We start from the raw sequence: 12,151 nt of genomic DNA on the forward strand, positions 1-12,151 counted from the left end.
CAGATTAGAGCAGACACATTTGTCAGACAGGGCTCTTCAGCATTAAAATGCTGTGACTGTTTTCTCCTTATCTTTTGAAAGATGTTTTATGCCACCTCCTGCCTTACGAATGAATGGATTCACCTGTGTATATAATTGCCATGGTATTGTGCTGGATGGGATCTGATCCTACAAAGGCAATGGCTTTGTTTATGTTGCCAATCTGTATGCCCAGCTGTGCTTGCAGGATCAAGTCCCTAGCTGTTAAGTTACTAGAAGCCCATAATAATAAAGATTTTAATGGCAGTATGTTAAGAAATGCCAGCTTCTTTAGCAGATGTGGGAGTAGGGGAAACAGTTTTTTAATGAGAAGGTTATAGTTTTTCTGAAACATTTGCTGCAGAGGAAGGTGTTAGTTTACTTGTTTGTCAAATGTCAGCAATACCGTTGACCTGGTATAATAACAGGGGTGTCAGGGTTGTCTCCAGGGCAGATTTATTGAAAAGGATGCTGTCATGAGTGCTGCATGTGAGACTGAATTGGGGATCTTGACAATTAAAAGCAGTGTGAGCTAAAACTCATTGCTTGTGGAGCATGGTTTGGACACATCAGGTGTCATCACTACCACATTAGAAAGTAAAGGCAAGTGACACTTAGAATTTTGAATACTGTCTGAAACGCTTTGGGTTGGATCTTGTTGATTTGCATGGGGTATGTATAAACACTGTATCTGCATCTTAGGATAAATTTGTATGTGCAGTGCTCCCTAGTGTACTTACTAGTTCCAGATATGTGTCTCATTAACCAGGTTCTATTTTATGTGTAATTGCCTTTTCCCAGTTATTTGCATATTATGAGTCAGAATAACACGCTGCTTCTGTACAGCTGCTTTCTAAAACAAAATGGTAACCTGATTTAAAACATGGTTTTTCACTGAGCTGCCAAGGGAGAGTGCTAAGCTGCCATGCTCTGGTATGGATGCTGTTCCTGATTCAGAGGTAAAGAGTGGTTTAAAAATCTAATATTAATGTATGCGGGAAAACAGCCATTACAGTTGCACACATTTAATTTGTCCCTTGACGGCCTGTATCCTTTTAGAATCATCCTTCCTTTAAAATTAATCTTCTGACTACCCCTCCAAGTCCAGAATAGAAATGAGAGGGCGAGATGGCCAGAAGCCCTGAGTCTTGTTTAGAAAGGGAACGTTAGAGAAAATCAGACTTCTGGGAGACAGCAGACTCTGAGTAAACTTTGTGACTTCCGTAACATAAGTGCAGGTGAGTCACTAGGTTTTGTAGATAACTCGTGTTCATGCAGACACCATATTCTGGGAGGTTATGTGAAAGTAGCACAATATATATATACCTCATACACATATTCAAGTTAATTTACTGGATAGAAGGAGAAGATGCTACAGAGTAACTCTTAATCCTACAAGTATGGAGTAAACATGCAAGCAACTTCAAACCTATGATTTATCTATGTAAATTAAATGAGAGTACTCGCATGATTAAAACATATTTAGTGTTTGCAATGTAAAATATATGTATTTTTAGAATATTGGACATGCTGCCCTCACAAGCCTGGTCACTGCCATACTGATGCATTCATCTTGTCTCTGATGTTAATGCCACTTACATCCCTAAAAAATACATCTTTTTGTCTTTCATGGTTTTATTGTTTCAATTCTTTTCTAGCATAGTTTAGTAATTAAGAATGAAGTTCATTGGTCTGCATATATTTAATGGAGTGCTTTGTGTATTTTTATATAAAGAGTTTAATTCCTGTAAGCTGCTGCTTGAGGGATTTTTTATTGCTTTTGAGGAAAGTGTCCATTTTGATAAATAAGGTTGTTAATCTTTCAGGGGCTATCTACGTAAATTTCAGCAACATTACATTTTTGGTCAAAACTAAATGAAAACTCTCCTTCTGAGGTTTTGGAAGCAGAAAAACAGGCAGGTGGGGAGAAGTATGACTTGGCTTGGAAAAACTCATTCCTTAGTCTCTTTAGGCAGACAGATTAAAATTCCTAAGAGTTTAACCTAGACTGAGGGACTTTGCAGAGAAGGTATTTGACACCGTAATGACAGCTCCTGGAAATCTGAGCACAGATTGAAAGCTAACCCAGTTAAAAATGCCAAAGTTGGGTCCAAGTGATGCACAGAGACCACTGTGACTCCGTGAATCAATTTTCATTCCATGGTTTTAGTGACACAGATGACCCCGGCAAAGTTCCACCTTAGCAAAATAGTCTGCTGGTTTAATTGGTTGTTTTCTACCATAGCTGGTGGCTAAGGCTGCAGGAGTAATGGAAACAATTATTTACAAAGAGTTGTTAGGTTTGCAGCAAGCCTGGGCTTTCTACAGATGCTCAACTCTTCTGCAGGTAGGAGTTCACAGCTTGTCAGCAGAGTTAACAGGAAAACCTGCCTTTGAAAAATTATTGCAAATCACTCCGTTTCATTGGCTTTGCAGTTAGAATCCATTGCTTCTCATCCCCCAGACTGTGTACATGTTGTTGTTGTACATGTTATTTGCATCACAACAAAGTAATTGGCCGGTGCACCGGTGATGCTTGGCAATTATACTTATCCCATGGCCTCAAACTATGCACTGAGGCCTTTTCCCTACTGAAGAGTCCCATCTTCATGAGAACACCCCAAGTGCTGTGGTTTAATGCTGAGTGTGCCTGAGCTTCTGCAGACCTCAGCACCAGGATGTAGTGTGTTCAGGGAGCTCCACCACACTCATTGCATGCAGAGCATACCTGTTCATGTGGCTGTGTACTCAGCTCAGCAGGCTGCCTGTGCCTGCAAAAAGGTAGCTAGGCAATAGGTAAATTAGTTTAGGTGCTGTGAAACAGAAGTTTATGTTTTGAAGTAGTTGCTTGCATCCTGCAAATAGGTATTCTGATGTGAACACATACACTTAGGAATTTAAGACCATGCATCTTTGTGGTCTGTGGGTCCACACAGAGCAACATTAATGAAGACAAATACATGCTTAGCTGTGCTTCCATTCTGTCTGGAGGACCAGTCAGGACATTCACGTAGTCTCATCTCTGCTGCTGCACCCAAACCTCAGAGGACTGGAGGACACTAAAAACATTCTGTGCTTTTAAGGGACAAAGATTTTGTGTTCTTTTCCTGTATTACAGTTATTTTTTTATGCAGGCTCTTGTGCAGTGACAAGGAGTGTTTCAGTCCCCTGATACTATACTCCTTAGCTGCAACTGATAGTAACAAAACAGGTCACAGAGGAGACAAGCAGGAAGGTTTTCTGTAACCAAAGGTCCAGAGAGTAGTTGCAGCCTTGCAGCCTTCAGTGTCAAGCTTGAATCCTTCCTAGCAGGAGCCTGTGGGCTGCAGCAGGTGAATCAGATTGTTTCCTTCTTTCTCTTTAGTATGTTTGTGTCCACCCTGACTCAAACTGGAGGCTCATATCCTGGGACCTGCAGTCCCCACTGATCAAATTTCCTTACTCAAGACAATTTCAGCTGCAAGCTGTAGTGTCAACAGGGGTTTGTGTACTTTGTGGGAACCTGAGCTAAATATCGCACCAGGATGCTTGGTAATCTTCAGCCTGGAAATATTGTGACAATCCAATTTTATAACTGGCTTTTTGTGGAAATAAATTACATTGGAAAAGAAATAGTAAATTAAACCAGGCAAGTCTAGGAAACTGCAGTCTTCTGGAAATTTCCTTACCTTTTGTCTTTATGTGTGCCAATATGAGTATAAGGACTAGCAACACATCTCTTAACAAAAGCTCAGGCAGTAGGCTATGGAGTGTTGGATATGTGGAACAGATGAGCCTGGAATATAAAACTTGGTTGTGTGTATTTGACCAAGTGTCAACACTGGAGGCAGGCTGCTTCTGATTGAAAAGGTTTTGACCAAGTTGACTGGCCAAAATATCCAATCTATTGAATATAACATCTTTCCTTAAAAAAAAACAGAATCAATGAAATAGTGAAATTCTAGTATAAGTATAGGAAGGCAAAAAAATATTCCTCAATCTAATGAATTCTTATGCTTCCACTCTTCCTAGCAGGTGACATACAGAAGGTGGCAGGGCTTATCTGGGCACTTTGGGAAGGAAGGTGATTTGACTTTTCATGTCCCTTTGGCTTATGAGTAGGAAGTGGCAGGAGAGAAATAATGGTGTTTGTGAATGTAGAGTCCCTAAAATTTCTCCTCTGTTGATGTCTTGACTGGTTAATCAGCTCTGATTTACTGTGTGTCTTCCAAACACATTTTGGATGTGCATTTGTTGCACGCTTATTTTCCGAGACAAAAAAAAAATATGTGTAGTAAGACCATAAAGTAACCAGATTTTGTCTACAGAAACTGCTTTCATTTGGTGTTAGTGGGCTCACTGTGGTTTGTCAGGTGGATTGCAAACAGTATTTTGATATCTGAAGAATAATTCAGGCAAAGAATTAAGCTTCACTGTGCTTAAAGGGAAGAAAAGTAAACACAAATGTCTCAGAGCTGGCAGCGTTCATTGAAAATGAACAACCTCTCCCTACCCATCCACAAATAAAAAATGATTTTGTGAGCCATGAAACTCAAGAAGTTTATTTTTCTCTGGCTTGTCTTTATGTGGATTCCCTGTTGTCTGATGTTTTGGTTGAGCATTGCAAGCTGTCTCTCAGCATATGGACTACTTGCCTGTCCATCTTCTGATCGACAGCCTGCCTGTTTATCACAAAACAGGGGAAAACTTAATATCTCTTTGGCCTTTCTCCTTTTGTCTGGTTTAGCAAAATTGTCTGATGTGTCCCTGAGTTATTGCAGGTAAGAGTCAGACTGAAAACAGCGTGATCACATCCTTTCTTCTCCTTAGGGAACAAACTGGGGGAAAAAAAATCTAGTGGTAGCTCTATTGCTTCACTCACAGGGGCAGGGAAACACTTCATTAGGATAAAATGGAACATTTTTGCAGCAGTCTAACTTTGGGGTGTGCTGATGGGAGGATTACAGTTTGGTAACCTGAAATCCTTCTCTGACAGAACTGAAAGTACTTGCTATTAGTAATACCTGGCAATTTAGCAGTGGACCTTAAGTGCTTTATAAGAACAGTACCACAGTCCCCATTTGAAAAAGTGAGACTGAAGGAGATGTAGTGATGTGGTCAAGGTCATCCCAGGGGGCAGTGGCAGAGGTAGGACTAGGCTACATCCCCGAATCTCCTCCTATGACAGCCGCCTGTCCACCAGCCATGAGAGCTCAGGGAGGACTTGAATCACATGAATAGATCTGTTATCTACAAAGTCATGTGTATAGATCCCAGTCACGCAGAACTAAGCTTTGGCCCCATTTTCATACTGAAGATTAAAGCAGCTCTGCAGAAAGTGTATTTCAACTTTCTGTCTTAAAAATATGCTGCTAATTAGGGATGTAAAGAGGCTGAACTCAGCTGCAAGACTGCTGATCTTTCCTAGTGAGCCATTGCCTGCCAGCATTGTTTGGACTCCAACTAACCCTTCATTGTCTTCTATCTCGTTGAGGTCCTGAGCATGCACAGAAAAAAAGGACGATTGATGTCTTTATATTGTCATTTCTGGCTGTCTGCATGATACCCTTCAGCCATTTTCAGCGGTGCTCCAAAGTATGCTCTGCTGGTTTTAATCTTGTTTTGCTTTTTGTTTTTGCTGGTGGCACTCTTCCATGCTCAGAGACTTTTTTTAATTTTTACTTTTGTAGCTGTGCAATTCCACCTTATTAAGTTGGATTCTGCTTCTGGTCTCCCCCTTCCCAGGGTTGTCTTCTTTAATAGGTGAAAAAGTGCACATGCCAGCATTCCATGTACATTGGGGAAGGAGTTGTGCTCTGCTTCAGATATCATACAGTCCTGATAAATGAGAGGAAAATTCTGCAGTCTCCAGTCAGCTATAGTTGGGTTCTGTTCAGTCTAAGCACGACAGAATTTGAGTCACAGTTTTTAACTTGAAGGAGGTTGGATTTTTTTTTTTTTTTTTTACATTTTAGGATCCTCTGGGAAAAAAATTAATTAATATTTTGCATTTTACAGAGCATTATTTTAAATAATGGTTTAGAAAAGATACTGCCTCACTGCTGAGTCCCAGTAGCATCAGCTATTAAAAAGCATATTGAATCTGTTTGAATAAAAACACTGTAGCAAAGCAAAATATCCTATTTTAATAATGGATTTTGAAGAGAATTGCTTTTATCCATCTAGAGTTTTGCTAATAAGCAAACTGTAAGAGATCAAGCTGCTTGCATCTGTTGGGCAATAATAAGCAACTTGAACCACTTTCCAGCAAAAATACTATAGGCCTTTGCTCGACTGCTGTGCAGTGACTCCAGGGATTTCAGTGGGAGATACTGATCTCTGCAATGCTTCTGTGTGCTTTTGCCAATCAAAGGCATTTACAGTATGTCAAAACAATCAGTGATTACTGCTCTGCAGTTTTAATTCCCTCTTTTGCAAAATAAAAGGGACTTGTTCTTGTGGTTTCAATGCCCACAAAAGCATCTCTGCACACTGAAGTAAGGCTTTCTTGTTGGTACATGTGGACCTGCTAGGTATTTTTGCATAATACCTTTTTATTTTGCAGTGTAAAATTCTGTTGGAACATAATGGAACAGGGTCTGGTCTGAAAGCCACCCTGACAGCCTGGAATTCCTGCTTCTGAACAGCAGCTTGTACACAGCACAGAGGTTTTGTGATAGCCATACAACACGACACCTGCTGTCCCTTCAAGTGGAAGAAGATGCACCTGGGATGCCCTTCTGCCTTGATGGGCAACACTGCCCCTTTCTTGACTGCTGCAATAACAAAAACCTCCTCAGAAAGCTGCTTTACATAGGCAAGCAGAGAGACAAAGCTTGCTGTTCTCTCCGTGTCTCGGAGAGACATGTTTCCCATTTTGCAGGGAATGTAGAGCTCTGCAGAGCAGAACACCCAGGAGGGGGTGCAGCTTCCTCTGCTTCTGCACCAGCCCTCCCAGGGAGCTCCTCCGCTTGTCTGGAATATGCCACGTTATCCCACAGGCAGGCACGGGGATGATTTGTGCAGAATTCTGGGAGCCACTGTTGTTCTCGGCAGGCAGCTCTGCACCGTCCTCGTCGCAGGGCTGCGGCTCCCGTCCAACCCACCCAGCCAGCGCCTCTCTCCCCAGGGTCCCTCACCTCATGGCAACTGAGAAGAAAGTGTTGCAGTGAGTACTGACAAACCAGCCTGTGACAACTAGTTGGAAATACTACGAGAATAGTTGGAAAATACCCGAGAATGCAGCAATTAGCACCACCAAGAGCAAAATATTCAGGCTGCGTATACATCCTAGCATGTAAATTACAATGTAAGGAGGCAGATTTCTTGCTTGCACATAGGTAGTCCCTAGCAACACCATTTGGTAAAGCCCTGCTCTGGTTTGAGAGGTCCAGGCTGAATTCTCCGTTGAGTTCCTGACCCTAGAAGCCTGGCATTTGTTTACTGGGAAGAAAAAGAAGCACAGTTACATCTTTAAAGCTCTGCTGCTTGGTTGGCAATCAAATGCTGGGAAGTGCAGCGCTGCTGAGGTTGTGCAAAAAGAAAGCAATTGTTATTCATTAAGCAGATGACAGCAACAGGAGCAAAGGGGATAAAACTTGAAATCTGAAACCACCTGCTTTAATTTTAGCCATAATTGAAGCGGCTGCCCATGATGCTGCTAATGCACAGATCAGATTTGCGCACCATGCAGGGCTCTCTCTGATGTCTGTGGCAGCAAGCTCCAGCCTGCTGCCTGCTCTGGTTCAGGAGGGGATGGATCCCCTGTTTGCAGGTTATAACGGGTACTTTAGAATCTGTTTGTTTCCCTCCAGAAGCAAAATGCAATCGCAGTCCCTCTCTCTGATAGACGGATGCTTTAGTCATTAGTGAGGTTTCTGCGACTACAACACTGTGTCCTAGTATGGGTGCACTTATCTCTTTTGTTCCTGGTTCGGCAGTGATGCTTTTCTCGCTGTTGTGCTCATGCGCTCGCTCTCTTTCTCTCCCTCCCTCTCTCTCTGCCTTTGATCTTGCTGATATGGGGAAAAATATCAGATCCAAACCTTCAGCACATTTAACCAAAACAGCTTGTAGGACGGGAATAAATTGTGACTGAGCGCAGCAGCAGGAAGCTGCAATATGGTTGCTTGTACCGCTTGTTTTCTGTTACTGCAGAACAGCAGCAATCATCAAGGAGTGCTGGACTTGTTCTGCAGCTAAACGAGCACTTAGGGGCTCAGTGTTCACAAAGGGTAAGATGGTTTTGCTGAGAATGGTGGACTCTACAAAGCTCTCCTCTCACAGTCTCTAATGCAGGGTTCATGTGAAACGGGTGAAAAGGGAAGATCTTTCTTAATGGCAGAGAGGGTCTCATCCTTCACTAAATTCCCTAGTTTTTTTCCAGGCAGTTAAATGTCCATAAGACAGCACTGTCACTTCATACTCAACCTCATTAGAGTACTAGCAACATAAGCCTGAGAGCTAGGGAGCTCACAGCAGAATTGGGGAAGGGAGGAAAAGTCTTAACCTCAGCTGCGCAGTGAAATGTTGGAGTAGGAGCATTAGCAGTCTATCCTTGAGCTGTTTAGTGCAGATTTATACTGCATGTGTCTGTACGTGTATGCCAACTTTCAAAAGCTATGAAAAGCTTTTTTGTGGTTTCCTGTGATGATACATAGTCAGAGGGGATACTTGGATGAATAAAGAAATACACCACGAAATGGGGAGCAGGTGAGCTGCGTGACAGATAAGTCTGCTGTCCTTCGTCAATTTGGTGCTGCTCCTTACCTAACAGTATAAAGTGCTGGGAATGCAACGTGAGGTCTTAATTCCACTTGGGATGCTGCTTAGGAGAAGATCCTTACTGCTTTGGAGCACAGCACGTTGTGTGATGTAAGATCCCCATTCCCTTCTGATCAGCGCTCCTACTAAGCATGTGTTCATTCCCCTGCTTTACTGATCATTTACAGCTGTTTGCTTTATTTCATGAAAAATTCTTAAAGGACTGAGACAGTAACTGGGCTGTACTGCTCTGTAATGCAGCCCAGAGCTGGTGCCGTGCTGCAAGCAGCCAAATGAGGTTCATACTCAAGTCCCAGCAGATATTGTTTGTCTCAGTCATGGGGGTCCACATTTTTTGGAGTCTAGTATCTCTCTGAACATCTTCCTTGTCATAATAAAGAGGAGGATGGCTATGGCATCCAGACAGTTGAGGTGTATTGCAATTGATAAACTGCCAGCATGGCCTTTTTTGGTCTGATGTGTAGATACTTCCATCTCTAAGGAGGCATAAAAAGTGTTACAGTGGGATATACTGTCTCCCTGACTTGCTGTCCGTCTGTAAAGTGTTTTTCCCTTCAGTGTTATTATCAGTTATAATCTAATACCTATATTTAAATCATGAATTAGTGAACAAATAACCACATTATGGACACTTATTTAAAAACAAATAGTTCATGTCAGAAGATAATGGGCTCTAAAAAAAAATATCTTTGGCAGTTTTCTCTCTATGCATTCCTGATGAGAACACCAAACAGCCTGTCATGTCATTTCAGTTCCTTCTTACACGCAGATGAGCTAAAAGGGATTGCACGTTTCCATTTTCTACCAGTGTGTATCTTCCTTCTATATGCATTTAAATATTAGATTCTCCTTTTATTTATGAGTTCATTGGCTTTGTTAAGTGAAGGAAGTTGGGTAATTGCTGTGCCCACTAGGTGTGTGACACCTCTGACCATCATGGATTGTCTCATGCAGAAGGTGGTGGGTAGTGAGTGCATGGTGACACACAGCCCAGTGGACCAGAGCCCCACCATCTGCATCTCTGGGTCCTGATGCAGAAAAGAGACAGGGGATGGTTTGGAAGTGTTCTTATATCCCCTGATTTTGGCGTACCTCAGAGAATGCTCCACTTCCACCTAAAAGACAGGCATCCATTTATTTTGCAGGAAGGAGTCCTGTGATGTTACAGCTTCACATGTGGCTCTCATTTCCCTGTCCCCAAAGGGTGTCCTTGCAGAAAGACCAAAAGGACTTGAATTCTTACAAAAGCTCATACTCCTTTGAGAGCCATGTAGCCAGCAGATGCTTTACAGTGAAAGAGAAAATCCTTTGAAAACAATCTGGTGTTTATTAATCAACAAGAATTCAGTGTTTGGGGTCCTTCGGCAGGAAGAGAGAAGGAAAGCACATGTGGGCCTGGTCTCCTGAGTGAAAACATGCAGGTTCCATCCCCTGCTCTGCTGAGGAGCAGATTGTGTATAGCACTGGTATGTCAGCACTTTGTTCTCAGTTCCAGTGACATTTGACAGGATTCAATATGCTTATGTTGAGACTGAGTTGCTAAGACCCAGGCAGCAAGCCATTCACCTGCTCTTTGGTGTTGCCCTATAGATATCTAGATTCATTAGGTTTGCTCTTAGCAGGAGAGTTCTCTGGACACTTCATTTTAGATGGCCACATATGCTCAGAAGTGCCATTTCTAGGAAGGCAGGCACTTAGATCTTATTTAAAGCTGAGCTGTGTTTCTGGTTTATGTGGGTAGGCACCTGGACTCTCTCATTTCTGTTGCAGAGGACTGAGAAATTGGATATGGATGAGACTAAGTCATGGGCCTAACCTCCTGCCTTGCAACAAGTCTGAAGGCATCTGAAGACGGGATCTAGGCATTGCTTAGCCTTCAGGGTTTGTCCCAGTCCCAGTTATATTGCAGGAGAGCACCCTCGCCGTGCCTCCCTTAGCTGCTCTGCAGCTGAATCTTGAGAAATATGAGGCCAGCAATAAAATGCGAAAGAAGAGATGGAGTACAAAGCAGAATAGTGACCAAAACCAGTTATTGGGATGCTGCAGGGGAAGGAGAGTTCCAGGCCCTCTTCCCTGGGGGATGTTGTGCAGTTTACACTGTGTACCACCATCACAGCCAGGAAGCGCTGATGGGAGACTGTCCGGTTTTCCAGTTGCACAGTCTCAGAGATACCATCTGTAAGCCATTTGTTGCAGAAGTTACTTAGGTGGCTGTGTGAGATGACAGGATTACCCTCTGGGCTCTGTGCCTTTGATGAGGCAGCATCTGAAGTTAACACTTCCATTAAGCAGACTTGATTTTATTACCTTTGTGTACTATAATGCCCATGAAATCATTAAAACTTTCTGTCGGCTCCTTGGTCTTCTGTCACCTCCCTGTAGTGTTTCTGTCATATGCTGGCTCTGTGTGACCTGCCTGCCTGAAAGTCAGCCGTCTTCCCTTCCTCACCCCAGGATAGGACACTGGCACTAGCACTTCCATGGCTTGGTAGGGATTCTTGGGTGAGGGACACCACATTAGGGAATAATCCTTTTTCCATTTCTGTCTCGCAGATTGATGAACTCCCTGAAGGAGCCGTGAAGCCTCCAGCAAATAAATACCCCATCTTCTTTTTTGGGACTCATGAAACGTAAGTGAATGAACATGACCTTTTCCTTTGAGAATGACTTCTTCCACTGCAGCTGATGCCATCTCCACTGATTTTACTGGAACAGTCCTGACTGAAGCCATTGGGAGCTTAGAGACAGGTCCTAGGAGCCCAACTCATTTGTATTAAGACATGGAAGTTAAACTTGAAAGTAGGTGGGAACGCTGCTGCATGGATGATATATCATGGTCTAAGTATAAATAATAACCAGTGCTAGTGTTTCCCATAAAGAAAAGTGTTGGCATGAATTTATGAAAGGATCATCTGAGTTCTGATGCAGGGGCAATTTTTTGTTACTTGGATGTAGCTGACAACAGAGATGAGGTTGTTGCATTCAGACACATTTGGGTTCATGTCCTGTGTGAGAACTTGCTTGGTAGGCTCATAAAAAGAAAGGAAGCAGACCCCAGGGTCTCACGCCTTAAAGTATATGCGTTCCTGTGAGATTTGTGCTGGGAATATTGTAGGATGGAGCTCTCAGAAGTGACAGAAGAATTGAGCTGGATGAGCTCGTAGGGAAACAAAGGAATCAGAACAGAAAGGGTAAGTTAGGTCTCACAGTAATTACTACGGAGTTTCACAGTTACAATGTCCACGTCTCTATTTTAAACTATGTTTGAGGTAGTTAAAAATAAATCAAAGTTTCCATCTTGCATGAAATAGCCACATCTTAAAACTTTTTCTTCCCTATTTGCAGGCAACACGCTTTCTAGAATTCCTTA

At 42.6% G+C, this 12,151-nt stretch overlaps 1 protein-coding gene across 1 annotated transcript in view; it reads left to right on the forward strand.

The window, feature by feature from the left end:
• HDGFL3 (HDGF like 3) overlaps window positions 1-12,151 on the forward strand; it is a 37,810-nt gene that overhangs the window by 11,475 nt on the left and 14,184 nt on the right. Inside the window, exon 2 of the mRNA XM_057431689.1 lies at window positions 11,335-11,411. Coding sequence (XP_057287672.1) covers window positions 11,335-11,411 — 77 coding nt within the window. The remainder of the gene's footprint in view (window positions 1-11,334; window positions 11,412-12,151) is intronic.

Source organism: Pezoporus wallicus, unplaced genomic scaffold, assembly GCF_028554395.1.
Source record: "Pezoporus wallicus isolate ANWC-B61680 ecotype Strahan unplaced genomic scaffold, APGP_CSIRO_Pwel_v1 contig_3952, whole genome shotgun sequence".
Lineage (NCBI taxonomy): Eukaryota > Metazoa > Chordata > Aves > Psittaciformes > Psittacidae > Pezoporus > Pezoporus wallicus.